Genomic DNA, 15,226 nt, shown 5'->3' with positions numbered 1-15,226 from the left:
CTAGCAGGGATCTTCCCTGATACCAGCCACGCAGTGGGGGGAGGGGTACAGCGATCATCCCAGATAATTGGATGGGGGGGGGGAGGTTTAGTTTGTTTTCTGCTGCTGAAGGTTAACTGGAAAACCGCAGCAGTCAACGGGCTTTGCTTGGTATGTGGGAAAGGAGGGCGCAGAAGCCGAAAGACAATGGCTTACCATGGCCGCATGCAAGCCGAATTCTGTTGCCCGGACCTGCGTCTGTAATCTCTAACACCAAAGCCACAGGCACTCAATATTAAGATGGAAAATGCAACCTTGTACTGAAATCACATGTGCTATGTAATGTGAATAGTGTTTTTCACCGTGAAAGAGTATAAGCATTGTTCTGTAAAATGTATCTTTTTAAAAACTTCTCTCCTTTTTTCCATCCCTCCAGCAGCTGCAAATTTTTCAAGACTCCCTCCTCCATCCCGAAGGCTATCTCAGATAAGGGGTCGGAGAAAGAGGACGTGAGACGAGATGTTCTCGGAAATAATGGAATGCACCCGCAATGAAAGAGCTCATTTGAATAAGTGGAAGGACATGGTATCTAAGTACAGGAAAGATGCCAGTGAACGTGAGGTCATGAGGGACGCTCGAGATGAGAGGTGGCAGGCTGCAACGCTGGGGCTGCTGCGTGATCAAACGGACATGCTCCGGCGTCTGGTGGAGCTTCAGGAATGGCAGCAGGATAACAGAGTGCCGCTGCAGCCCCTGTAAAACCTCCCTCCCCCCTCACCATGTTCCATAGCCTCCTCACCCAGACGTGTAAGAACGCGGGGGGGGGGGGGGGGGCTCCGTGCACCCTCCCACTCCACCCCAGTGGACAGCCCAACCAAAAGGCTGTCATTATATTGAATTTTTTCAGTGGCCTTTTACTTCCCTCCTATCCTCCCAAACCTCATCCGGGTTACCTTGTCGGTTCTCTCCCTATGTTTATAATCAATTAATAAAGAATACATGATTTTTAAACAATAGTGACTTTATTTCCTTTAAAAGTAAGCTGTGATTTAAGGGGGGGAGGGTGGTTTGCTTACAGGGAATGAGTCAATCAAGGGGGCGGGTTTTCAACAAACAGAACTTTCACACCGTAGCCTGGCCAGTCATGAAACTGGTTTTCAAAGCTTCTCTGATGCACAGCGCTTCCTGGTGTGATCTTCTAATTGCCCTGGTGTCTGGCTGCGCATAATCAGCAGCCAGGCGATTTGCCTCAGCCTCCCACCCCGCCATAAAGGTCTCTCCCTTACTCTCACAGAGATTGTGGAGCACACAGCAAGCAGCAATAACAATGGGGATATTGGTTTGGCTGAGGTCTGACCGAGTCAGTAATGAGCGCCAGCGACCTTTTAAACGGCCAAATGCACATTCTATCACCATTCTGCACTTGCTCAGCCTGTAGTTGAACAGCTCCTGACTCCTGTCCAGGCTGCCTGTGTATGGCTTCATGAGCTATGGCATTAAGGGGTAGGCTGGGTCCCCGAGGATAACTATCGGCATTTCAACATCCCCAACGGTTATTTTCTGGTCCGGGAAGTAAGTCCCTTGCTGCAGCCGTTTAAACATAGTGTTCCTGAAGACGCGAGCGTCATGAACCCTTCCCGGCCAGCCCACGTTAATGTTGGTGAAACGTCCTTTGTGATCCACAAGTGCTTGCAGCACCATTGAAAAGTACCCCTTGCGGTTTATGTACTGGGTACCCTGGTGCTCCGGTGCCAAGATAGGGATATGGGTTCCATCTATCGCCCCACCAGAGTTAGGGAATCCCATTGCAGCAAAGCCATCCACTATGACCTGCACATTTCCCAGAGTCACTACCTTTCGTAGCAGCAGCTCAGTGATTGCTTTGGCTACTTGCATCACAGCAGCCCCCACAGTAGATTTGCCCACTCCAAATTGATTCCCGACTGACCGGTAGGTGTCTGGCGTTGCAAGCTTCCACAGGGCTCTCGCCACTCGCTTCTCAACTGTGAGGGCTGCTCTCACCTTGGTATTCTGGCGCTTCAGGGCAGGGGAAAGCAAGTCACAAAGTTCCATGAAAGTGCCCTTACGCATGCGAAAGTTTCGCAGCCACTGGGAATTATCCCACACCTGCAACACTATGCGGTCCCTCCAGTCTGTGCTTGTTTCCCGGGCCCAGAATCGGCATTCCACGGCTATAACCTGCCCCATTAACAGCATGATCTCCAAAGCACTGGGGCCCGCGGTTTGATAGAATTCCATGTCCATGTCCTCATCACTCTCGCCGCCGCGCTGCCATAGCCTATTCCTCGCCGCCTGGTTTTGCAGGTTCTGGTTCAGCATAAACTGCACGATAACGCGTGAGGTGTTTACAATGTTCATGACTCCTGTCTTGAGCTTGGGCTCCATGCTTGCCGTGGTATGGCGTCTGCACTGTTCACCCAGGAAAAAGGCACGAAACGGTTATCTGCCGTTGTTTCCCTGGAGACGGGGGAGGATGTACCCAGAACCACCCGCGACAATGTTTTTGGCCCCATCAGACATTGGGATCTCAACCCAGAATTCCAATGGGCGGAGGAGACTGCGGGAACTATGGGATAGCTACCCACAGTGCAATGCTCCGGAAATCGACGCTAGCCCCGGTACATGGACACACACCGCCGAATTAATGTGCTTAGTGTGGCCGCATACATTTGACTTTATACAATCTGTTTCCAAAATTCGAATTATATAAATTCGGATTAATCCCGTAGTGTAGACATACCCAAAGTTGTGATAAAGGACAAGAACTCCTCTTGCTTGAGCACATACGGTTATAGAAGATGTGAAAGAAATACCAGCAAGGACAATGGGTAAGATTACTAAAATTTCAAAAGTTTAAAACCTTATAATGGAAAAAATAGATTTTATTTTAGCAATACTTCAAAGGTACTTATGACTTTAGTGTTCGAGTGACACAGCATTAGCAACATTGTTCAAATGTACTATCCTCAGCAAAGCCTTCAATTGAAAAAAAAAAAAGACAGAAAATTAAACTTTATCATGATGGAGGATAGTTTTACAGGTAATAGATGGTATAAAAAAAAAGAAAGATAACGTAAGTGTGGGACAAATGATCCCTACGGCATAACAAAACAAATACACCTCTACTCCAATATAACGCGACCCAATATAAGGCGGGTTCGCATACAACACGGTAAATCTCTGACACGCTGCTCTGAGCAGCGTGTTAAGGGTGCTGGGCCAGTCCGGGGCCGAGGGGTTGGATAATGGACAGAGGGTCTCGGGGGCGGTCAGGGGCTCCCCCCCCCCTCCCGGGTTTGGGAGGCAGGAGCTGTGGGAGGGCACTTTTGGGAGCCCCACAGTCCCAGAGTGGCCCGGGGATTAGCGGGGGGCTGGGAGCAGCCCGCTCTGCTTCCCTCACCCTGGCCCCAGCCGTGTCGCTCGGGGGAGGGGGCTTGAGGGAAGGGATCCCCCACCGCACTCACCAGCAGCGGCGGAAGCGGAGCAGCTCGGCCCCAGTCCGCTCCACTCCGCCAGCTCCCAGCCGCAGCGCTCCGTTTCCCGCCGCAGGTGAGTACGGGGGGGCGTCCTTTCCCCAACCTCCCCGCACTCACCTGTGGCGGGAAGTGGAGCGCCGCGGCTGGGAGGTGGCAGAGTGGAGCAGGCTGGGGCCGCGTTGCTTCGCTTCCCGCCGCAGGTGAGTGCAGAGGGCGTCCTTTCCCTAACCTCCCCGCACTCACCGGCGGCGGGAAGCGGAGCAGCCCAGCTCCAGCCCGCTCTACTCCGCCAGCTCCCAGCTGTGGTGCTCCGCTTCCTGCCGCAGGTGAGTGCAGGACTTTCCCCAGCCAGCCCCCAGCGACACGGCTGGGGCAAGGAAAGCGGAGTGGGCTGGGGCCGCGTCGCTCCGCATCCCGCCGCAGGTGAGTGTGTGGGGCGTCCTTTCCCCAACCTCCCTGCACTCACCGACGTTTGGGAACCACTGCTATAGATCCATGTTCAACTCCAGGAACATATTCATCAAAAGAGGAACACAATCCAGACAAATGATCTTTGATAGTATTTTGATCACTTTCACGCTCCTCTTTTAAGAAATCTGGTTTCACTGGAAACAACTCGGTAACTCTCTTTTCAGTGTGACATCTCCAAAGACAAAGCTTCTTCATGAATTCCCTGATTTTCTCTTTCGTATCTAGTACATTTGTCTTCCTACCTTAACAGTTCAAGTTCAGTGCATTCAATTTGCCAAATATGCCTACCACATAAGTTAATATAATCAAGAAGTCCACATTACACACACAATCTGCAAAGTCTGTTTTCCAGAGGAGTAAAATTCTGATTTTGTCTTGCAATTTAAAGACACGTTGTAAAACTTTCATACATGACAACACCCAGTCTTCACTGTGAAACAAAAGCTGAGTAGTCAGAGCCCATCATTTCACACATTGTACTAAAACCATGTGTGTTCACTAGCCAGAATTTTATAAAATTAACAATTTTAACAACAACATTGAGGGCCTTGTGTACTTAAGATTGCAACTTCTTCAATACCAAAAGCTTATGATGACTCATACAGCTTGTCCAAATTGCTGCTGGTACCACTTTCTTAACTCATGTTGCGACCACACTATTCTATCCTGTCACGGCTGCTGCCTCATCAATGTACAGCCCTACATATGTAGCCCACTTAGGACCTTCTGAAAGTAGAAAGATCTTGCCAATCGTGTGTGATTGTTTGCATTTTGCAATTTGCACGGCCTCACCATAAGATGTTTCTAAGGCTTTTTGAGGAACAGTTGCTTCTTTAGACATGGACTTTTTGTTTGGCACTTTAATTCTGTTGGTTTCTGAAGGAAAACAAGTCGCAGTTCTCATTTACAAATTCCAGGTGTTTGGTTGCTAAATGTCTCTGTAGTTTCCCTGGCCTCACACTTTCATTCATTAATGCATGAAAACAAACAACACATTGTGGCTGTGGACTTTCTACAGTAATACTGAGACACAAAAAACAAAACATCATGTAATTATCATTGTATTGTCTACTTTTCATCCATTTCTGTTTAACTTTATTAAAACCATGATCTTCAGCCAAACGTTTGCTACATGTAGGTTTAGAAGTTGGTAAAAAATCATTCCAAGTACTAGAGACCAAAGTGAAATGGACAAGCATTATGTAAGTTACATTTTCTGTGGCATGTTCTGCTTCCTTGCTCACATAAATACCTGGCCTGTCCCAACCAATTAAAATTCACAGTTGTACTTGAGATAAAGAGCAATTATTAAACTTAAATTCTAACCAACTTAATTTACCAAGATCTAAAGAGGACGTGGAGACAGTCATCTGTTCGCTGTGCAACAAAATATGGACGGAGGAGAAAGTACCGGAAGAATGGACCCTTGGTATCATAATCAAGTTACAAAGAAAGGTGATCTAAACAATTGTTCAAATTGGAGGGGAGTAACACTTCTATCGGTCACAGGAAAAGTATTAGCAGCAGTCCTCCTGAGAGAATGAAAGGAAAGATGGATACCATCCTACATGAACAACAATCTGGATTTAGACAAGGGAGATCGTGCACAGATGCTATTTTCACCCTGAAACGGATTACTGAGAACACAACTGAATTCCAAGGCAGTCTTGCCATCAATTCTGTGGACTTTCAAAAGGCATTCGATAGTGTAAACAGAGAAACAATGTGGAAAACTGTGGAACAATATGGAATTCCAACACAATTAATTATTATGAAGGCATTCTACACCAATTCAAAATGCTGCCTTAAAATGGAAAATGGATTGAGTAAGCTATTCAGCATCAAGGCAGGTGTAAGGCAGGGGTGCGTCCTGTCTCCTTTTTTGTTTATGCTAGTCATTGACTATGGATTAAAACAATGCGACAGTGATACATATGGCCTAAAATGGAACAATTCAAGGCTATCTGATCTAGACTTTGCTGACAACATCGTTCTCATCAATGAAGATGCCAACGGACTACAAAAATGCACAAACCAAGTAAATGAAGTAATGGAGAAAATGGGTTTAAGATACAATGCAAAGAAGAGAAACTGGAGAAGGTGGACAATTTTACGTATCAGCCAAGATGGTACTAGTTCCAAGGAAAGAAGAAGAAGAATCGGGAAGGCAAACGCTGCATTTGAAAGACTTAAAAACATCTGGCAACTCAAAACAGCTCCCTCAAGACAAAAACTGAATGTGTACAAAGCAATTGTTATTGCCATCACAACATATAGCAGTGAGACACGGCAACTTACCAAGAAAGATATGCAAAAGCTGGATATATTTAATCACAAATGTCTGAGAAGAATATTGGGAATAACATATAGCTATTGGAAGACAAATGAAGAAGTCAGAAAAATTACTGGGCAAGGCACCCTCTCACAAATAATCTACAAAAGAAGACTTCAGTAGCTGGGACATGTGCTGAGAATGGAAAAAGAATGCATACCAAATACCGGCCTTGAATGGAAGCCAAAAAGAGAGGAAGACCGTGAATAACATGGAAACGAACAGTTGTGAACGACATCAAGCACCTCAATATGAAATGGGAAGATTTGGAGAGAAGGGCAGTTGACAGGCAAGGATGGCAAATGTGGGTAGCCCAATGTGCAGAAAAGCATGGGATGGACTAAGGTCTAAGGTAAGGAAAGTGGTCACAAGCTTGGATTTTTGCAGGTTGTTTTCATTTTATATTATTGGAACTTTTTAAAAATAAAACAAAGATTTTTTGCTTTATAATCAGATAGCTCAAAATTGAAAAAAAATCACAACAAACCTTTCATTTACCTCTTTTTGCAAGATTTCCTCTCGCGTTTGTGAAACTGCAAGGGCCTCCTGATCTCTGTGCAGCTCATTAACTTGTTCTTGTAGATGTTTTATTAAGATCTAAGGAAATATTTTAAATATTCCTCATTAACACTGACAGATTTTAAAACCTTCAAAGTAATACATAAAGTCAATTCTTGAATCTTAGAATTAAAATATATGAAAGCATTTCTTGAATCTTAATATTAATAGTAACTGTATTGTACCTTATACTAGACAAAAGCCAATACTGATGCAGTTAATTGGTCGTGTACTGGATTTGAATTTAAAATATTTCCGTCATATCATATCTTTATGCCCTGTATATTCACTCTACATTTTTATTATGTGATATACACCTCTACCTTGATAGAACGCTGTCCTCGGGAGCCAAAAAATCTTACCACATTATAGGTGAAACCGCTATATCGAATTTGCTTTGATCCACCGGAATGCGCGACCCCGCCCCCCCCCCGAGCACTGCTTTACCGCGTTACATCCGAATTCGTATTATATCGGGTCGCATTATATCGGGGTAGAGGTGTACATATATTATTTTTTGAGAAAGTCCCATTTCTGAAAGAATACGACCTATTTTAAAAATATTTAATTTCTAAATCATCACAAATTTTGCCCATTTTCTGTTAAAGTCATAGTTAATAACTCTTAACATTCATTAGGATCATAGGTGTATAACTGTTTTATTTTACTTCTTGTCTTGAAATTTTGCTATTTAGTTCAGCTACTTTAGAAGCAGAATGTTCCACTGCATGCTGACAAAGAATTTTCTCTACTTCTCTCTGATGGGATGCTCTTAGAGCTGCAATGTATTCTGCTGTATCTTCCTTTGTCCTGTAAAAGAAAGCTATGCATATAGCTGTTCCCCAAAATTGTACCAACAAAATTATATATGCTTATACATTTAAAATAAATTAAATTATAGGCCCCATAACTTCAAAATTGCGCACACTTCATTTTTTAGAAGTTACAAAGATGGTATATGCAAACACCATGTGTGTGCAATTACTCCAACTGCACCCACAATTTTGGTAACTGTATATGAAATTATGCATGTGTCTAATTTTGAAGATTTGGGCCATAAATACCGGTATTAGTATTACACTATTAGATGAAGAGACAAAGGCATCCAAGCTGCAACAATTTATATTAAATAACCTTGTTCTTCCTCAAAGCCATGACAAATTCTAGATTTATTAAAATGCACTCATCTGGACCTGCCTGAGGGCTTAATAGCAGTGATACACTACATAGAAGACCTAAGTTCTCTTCTCAGCGTATTGTTCCTAAATGAGGGTAAGGACTCATGGAAGTGATTGCCTCACATTCTCGTCCATTCAAAAGCATCAATTTTATCCAGTCATCTATGACCAGAAAGATGTCAATTAGTGCCAATTCAGGTGGCAATTTTTGTGACATGTACACACTTGACTATGAATGTGTGTACAGAAACCACCAACTAAGGCTTGGTCTACACTTACCCCCCAATTCGAACTAAGGTACGCAACTTCAGCTACGTGAATAACGTAGCTGAAGTTGACGTACCTTAGTTCGAACTTACCTCGGTCCACACGCGGCAGGCAGGCTCCCCCGTCGACGCCGCGGTACTCCTCTCGTCTAGCTGGAGTACCGCAGTCGACGGCGATCACTTCCTGGTTCGACTTATCGCGTCCAGACAAGACGCGATAAGTCGAACCCAGAACTTCGATTCCCAGCCGCCGAACTAGCGGCTGGGTGTAGACATACCCTAAGTTAGATGGTAGCATGAGAAGGTAGCAGCTTTTAGGTCATTACTAATGTGAGCTGGATTCATACATGTGATCTATTTGTCAAAAGGCACTGTATCATTACTGATCTCCCGCCAAGACTCCAATGTTTTAATAAATGCATGAGATGACTGTTTTACCTTCGTATGTTACTTTCAGAATGAGCCAGTGCTGCTTGAGACTTCACTCTCTGCTGGCTCATTTCTAGAGACAGTCTTTCTAGCTCATCTTTTAACCTGGCATTTTCTTGCAGAACTTCTGAAATATGGGAATCGGCAAAGTTATGTGGCTGGTATATTTTATCATCAAGAGTGTCTGGGAAGGGTTCACTGGTGCTGGCATTCCTTTTACTTGTTGCTAAAATATCCTTTTTCAAAATTTCTGTAGACTTCTCCTTATCATCAGTTTTGTCACTTGAGTTATGATTTGACAACATCGTCCTCCTCTCTTTTTGAAGTCTCTCCACAGTTTTTGTTAGGTCTTGTATCTCTCTACTTTTGGTGATTAATTCTTGATTTAGTCTTACCAACCTGGCTTTAGCATGAGCTTGTTCCACTTGGTATTCTATTGTTTGTAAGTCTTCATCATCTCTTTCACATTTTTTGAGTTCTAACTGGGAGTTTTGATTTTTAAGATTTTCAATTTCTGTTTGAAGATTTTTTACTGTGATCTGATGGTTCTCCTTTAGACTACGAAGTTCTTGCTCAATTGCTGTAAAGCTGGCTTTGCTGTCATGCAGTTTTTGTGGTTCATTCATCAATTTATAGGCAAGGAGTTCTTCAAGCTCTACAAGTCTTTGCTCATACTGAAGCTGGAAAAAAAAAAGAGCAATTTACACAGAGTTGCACATTTATTACTCCCTCTTTTTTGTATAAATTAAGAGATTAAGCACTTTACGTAAATATTTAACAATTATATACAACAAAACCAGTAATATTTACAATACTATGAATTAGGTAGTTCAGAAAGCAGCCTCTTGAATGTAATAACTTATTAAGACTACCTGCAACAAAAAAGCACAGTATATCAGCAAACTAAGGAACTATTCTTAGTAAGGATAGATGGGCACCTTATAACAGTTAGAAAGAGAATAAATAATTAAAGCCAATTATTGGGAAAATGAGTGTTTCCCATTGTATTATTGTGCTGGATTATTCTATTCAGCTATCCGTCTGAACAGACAAATTAACATTCCATTCTCAGTTTAACATTAAGAGCATGTTGGCTCACTAAGAAATTCAGAGCATTTCATATTTTTGTTAAACATAGCATTTCAACTGTTGCAAAGTGGAAATTAGCATCATGGACCAGAATGTACAAATAGAACAAAACAGATGGTCCCTGCCATCTGGGTGTGTATGGGGCAATCAAGATAATTAAACCCTGGTCTCTTTTGAGCTCTGTCAGGACATTCTGTTCCAGAGGTACTAGTAGATAGATACACAAGGAAGCTTCCTCTCAATTGGATGGAGAAGGCAAACCTTAGTAATGTATCTTCTTCTTCTGGTGTCATGAGCAGAAGACTGGTAATTTCTCATTCAAGTGAGTGCCAGGGTTTACTCAAAAGGGGTCTATCTCCAACTGATTCAGTCTTTCCAAGATCATGTTCTCCTTCCCTTCTACGTAAGCAGTGACCAAAACTGGTCTTGTGGGACAAAGCCCACTGCCATACCGGCAGGACTTCCAAACACAGGATTTCAGATCTGGTGCCAAGATCCTGGCAGAAGTATATGTTTTCCTGGGCAATGGCAACCTAGCACCTACTTGTCATGCTGCAGATCAGAGCCCAGGACAATTTCTGCAGGAATCTCCAGTCCACAAACCCCCAACATAACAATTCTGTGTCCTGGACATCCATGAAGAAAAAGGTGGGGGGCACGGGTTCCAGTTCAACATGCAGAAGAGACTGCAATTTGTAAGTGGACTATGCTGCTGCAGCCTGCACACTTATTTCGCTTGTGTGTGCAGCTCAGTATGCGTGCACCTCCTCTCTGTATCCTGTAGGACCAAGTCCCCTTCCTCTATTTATGAAAGGTTTTTTAAGAAGACCCAAGCAATCTCTCCTGAAAGTTTAATTCCTCCTCTGTCAGTTTCAAAATGCTTTTACGTGACTATATTTAAATGCCCAAAGCTTTGAAATTTCTGCCCCCAAAATCTTTTTCAATATTCTTCTCCCCAAACGTTATGCTACTACCTTAGATACAGATACCCTTACATTCAGTAGAACCTCTCTTCACTACTTGTGGAATAAGCTGCAACTCAACATGCATAAGGGCCTGATGCTGATAGCCTTAAGTTAGTTACCTTTATTTTTTGAAACTGTTGTTCCATAGCACGTAGACTTTTTTTAGCTTCATCATCTTTACCCTCAAGTTCTGTTTCTAACTTTTTTATTCTTCTTTCCAGGAAATCAATTGTATTGGATTTAGCTGAAATGTCACCACCTCCCTCAGATGCTGCAGCAGCAGCATATATCAAAGCAGGCAAAGAATTTGGATGCCTTCTTTTTAGAATTGTTTCCATTTCTTTAATCTGTCAAAAAAACCAAAACTCGTTAAATAGAGATTTGATTAAAAAAATTGTGATTTTCCCTGTCAATAAAAACATAAGAATGGCCATAGAAGAACAGACCCATGGTCTATCTTGCCCGAGTATCTTCCAACAATGGCCAGTGCCAGATGCTTCAGAGGGAATGATCAGAAAGGTACAATTATTGAGTGATCCATCCCCTGTCATCTAGTCCCAGTTTAAGTGCACTCAGAGCATGGGCTTGCATCCCTGACCATGTTGGCTAACAGCTATTGATGGCCCTGTTCTTCATGAACTTATCTAATTCTTTTTTGAACCCAGTAATACATTTGGCCTTCACAACATCCCTTGGTAACGAGCCCCACAGGTTGACTTTGCACTGTGTGAAGAAGTACTTCCTTATATTTGTTTTAAGCCTGCTGCCTATTAATTTCATTGGGTGTCCCTCTGGTTCTTGTATTATGTGAGGAGGTAAATAGCACTTCCTTATTCACTTTCTCCACATCACTCATGATTTTATAAACCTCTATCATATCCCCCTTTTGTCATCTCTTTTCTAAACTGAACAGTACCAGTCTTTTTAACCTCTCTTTGCATGGAGGCTGTTCTATACCATTTTTGTTGCCCTTCTCTGTACTTTTTCCAGTGCTAATATATCTTTTTTGATGAGGCATCCAGAACTGCAAGCAGTATTCGACTAGTGGGTGTAACATGGATTTCTATATTATATATTTTCTGTCTTTTTATCTATCCCTTTTTTAATGGTTTCTAAGAGGAAGTTTCTTACCTGTGACTGGAGGTTCTTTGAGATGTGAGGTCCCTATCTGAAGTCCACTGAGGGTTATACGCATGTGCCTGGAGATTTTGAAAGTAGTAGTGTCTGTTGGTCCACGTGTGCACGCTTGCTGCACGTCATGGATTCATGTGAGGCAAGTAAGGGTGGGGCGGATCAGCCGCGCCCTCAGTTCCTTCTCCACCACAAATTAAATAGATCTGCAGTAAACGGGAAGGAGGGTGGGACTGCAATACAAATAGGGACCTGTAGAGGAGCGGACTCACCCCTGTGGTGCCTCCTGCTGGTCATCTCGGGAATTAGCTCTTCCAGCGATCTGGAGCGCCCCCTGCAGGCCGGTGGTCCGCCTGTCCTCTTCTGGCGCCCGTGTCCCTCCCAGGACCCGGTGCCCCTAGTACTGGGATGCTGCCCCCTGGCAGTACCCCACAGATCTGGGTCTCCCCTCCCTGGGGAAACCCCACCCACTATCCCCACCTTGCCTCAGTACCAGGCCACTGCCAGTCACCAACTAGCCCCTGCTCACTGGGACAGACTGCAGTATAGGCCACTCATCACAGGCAAGGTTGGGTTTGGATCTGCTGCCTTGGCCTACCCATGGGCTGCCCTCTGCAACCCCCAGTACCCCTTGGCCTCCTACTAGGCCGCAGCCTGGGGCTATCCAGGCTGGAGCCTCCCCAGCTCCTCAGCCTTTCCACAGCTCTGCTCCACCCAGGTACTCTGTCTTAGCTCCCTACAGCCAGGCCCTTCTCTCTCTGAGTACAGAGAGAGACTGCTGAGCTCTTGGCTCCCAGCCTTCTTATACAGGCCAGCTGGGGCCTGATTGGGGCGTGGCCCAGCTGTGGCTACTTCCCCAATCAGCCCAGTAGCTTTTCCCTTTGCCCCAGCCCTCTGCCAGGGCTGTTTTAAACCCCCTCAGGCAGGAGCGGGGTAACCACTCCGCTACAGGACCACATATCTTGAAGCAACTCCAATTACAGGTAAGTAGTCTCCTCCTGTTCTTCTTTGAGTGATGATACCTATTGTATTCCACTGAGGGTGATTAACATGCAGTACCTAGTTAGGAGAAGGGTGCGAGGAAGATGATGGAACTGTGCAATATTGGATTTGACTTCCAATTCAGTAGGATTTGACTTCCAACTTTTAAAGGATGTCTTTTTGTATCTAACTGCCTCTTTTACTCTGTTTAGCCATGGTGGCATTTTTTGGTCCTCTTACTTTTTTTTTTAAATTTGAGGTATACATTTAGTTTGAGCCTCTGTTATGGTGTTTTTAAAAAGTTTCCTTGCTGCTTGCAGGCATTTCAATCTTGTGACTTCCTTTTATTTTCTGTTTAACTAGCTTCCTCATTTTTGTGTAGTTTCCCTTTTTGAAGTTAAATGCTACTGTGGTGGGTTTCTTTGGTATTCTCCACCTTACAAGGATGTTAAATTTAATTACATTATGGTTGCTATTACCATGTAGTTCAGCTAGATTCACCTCTTGGACCAGATCAGGTACGCCACTACGGACTAAAACAAGGATTTCCTCTCCCTTTGGGGATTCCAGGACTAGTGACTCCAGGAAACCCATGAGTTTGAACTTCTATTGTAATAAGACTCTGCCCTCAACTCCTCCTTGGGTGTTTACTAACATGAATATTTAGACCCCCAGAGACAGTGAAACTTCCCTACCTCCCTCAGAGTCTGACAAAAATGAATAGTCCTTCTGTAGAGAAGAAACTGCCAGCTGGTGTGCTGGGACTGCCCTCAAACTGTGCTCTGGATGGAAGTGTTGATATACTTGGTTCTGGTATAGGAGCAGTGGTTGGTACTTGGGGTTAAGCTCCTTCAATAAGGCTAATAGAGGGGTGTCCGGTATGAAAGAGACCAGTAGGTCTTTTGACATCACACAGGACTTTGGTATGGAATACACTGGTACTGAAGACAGATGAGTAGATAACATTGGTACCAGGGAAGACAATGGTACTGGGGTCCTTGGTGGTGAGAGGTTGGGACAGTAGACCCATTTTGGGCCTTGGGCTACTCTGTCTCAGGCTTGAGAAGATTTATGGCTTGACCTAGAACTCGTCCACCTGTGGGCTCTTTCCTCCCTCAGTCCCCTGAAATTTTACCAAGCAAGGACGCTGGATCTTTAGGAGTAGGAACTTCAGGTCCACATGTGGAGCACTTTTAGATGATGGGTGCTCAGAGGTTTGTGCCCCAGACATCCCAGGATCTGAAGCGGGATGCATTATCCTCTCCAAAAGGAACATTTTCCAACAGGACTCCCTAGCTTTCTGGGTTCTCCTAGAAACTGATTTACAGAAGGCACATCTCTCTCCTTCTAATGTGCTCCTCACTCAAACACAACAAGTACTTAGTATGCAAGCAACTGAATCATTAAGAGAATGTCTGGCCTCACAAAAAGGGCAATTTTTAAAGCCTGGAGATTTATGTTCAGTCACAGGGTATTGTCATCACTAAAAAGTTTACTTGGGTCATCAGCACCTGGGTCTGAGCACCCCAGTTAGCCCAGCATGGCTGTGAACAGCCACACTAAAGCCATGTCTGAATTACCGTGTCCTCACTGGTGCTTCACTCACTCAGGTAAGTTGCTATGACTTCTGGACGCATATTCCATAGTTCTTTGTGCTTCAGTAAACTGAGCTACTCTCCAATTCTTTCTCAGTGAATTGTGGGAGAACTTGACTATCCTCTGGGCACAAAGGGGGGATTCTAAGAAGGCACTAGAGGAGTATCAGAACTTGAGTGGTCTAGCTGGTGTCCTCACTACAAAGTGGGCAGGTTCCCAGACCAAGTGAAAGCAGCACCCAAGCTCCAGCCTAGTGGTTCTCAACCAGGGGTACATGTACCACTGGGAGCACGCAAGTGTTCCAGGGGGTACATCAACTCATCTCGACATTTCCTAGTTTACAACAGGCTACATAAAAAGCACTAGTGAAGTCTGAAGCACCTGGCATTGGCCACTGCCGGAAGACAGGATACTGGACTAGATGGATCACTAGTCACACCCAGCATGGCTGTTCTTAAGTCAGTACAAACTAAAATTTCATACAGACAATGATTTGTTTATACTGCTCTATATACTATACACTGAAATGCAAGTACAATATTTATATTCCAGTTGATTTATTTTAAAATGATATGGTAAAAATGAGAATATTACTGAAAAATGGCTCAGTGTGTTGTGATACTTTTGTATTTTTATGTCTGATTTTGTAAGCAATTGGTTTTTAAGTTAAGTGAAACTTGGGGTATGAAAGATAAATCAGACTTCTGAAAGAGATACAGTAGTCTGAAAAGGTTGAGAGTCACTTCTAGCCTAT

General features: G+C 44.0%; 1 protein-coding gene across 1 annotated transcript in view; it reads right to left on the bottom strand.

Annotated features, from left to right (window-relative positions):
- The window catches only part of CEP162 (centrosomal protein 162), a 79,833-nt gene that overhangs the window by 10,387 nt on the left and 54,220 nt on the right, over nucleotides 1-15,226 (bottom strand). Inside the window, exons 21-24 of the mRNA XM_024193218.2 lie at nucleotides 10,884-11,111; nucleotides 8,720-9,390; nucleotides 7,506-7,647; nucleotides 6,778-6,876 (exon numbers count right to left, since the gene is read on the bottom strand). Coding sequence (XP_024048986.2) covers nucleotides 6,778-6,876; nucleotides 7,506-7,647; nucleotides 8,720-9,390; nucleotides 10,884-11,111 — 1,140 coding nt within the window. The remainder of the gene's footprint in view (nucleotides 1-6,777; nucleotides 6,877-7,505; nucleotides 7,648-8,719; nucleotides 9,391-10,883; nucleotides 11,112-15,226) is intronic.

This window comes from Terrapene carolina, unplaced genomic scaffold (genome assembly GCF_002925995.2).
Source record: "Terrapene carolina triunguis isolate 2854851 unplaced genomic scaffold, T_m_triunguis-2.0 Scaffold42, whole genome shotgun sequence".
NCBI classification, from domain to species: domain Eukaryota; kingdom Metazoa; phylum Chordata; order Testudines; family Emydidae; genus Terrapene; species Terrapene triunguis.
Note: the sequence above shows the minus strand (reverse complement) of the source record. Positions and strands in the feature narration are given on the sequence as shown.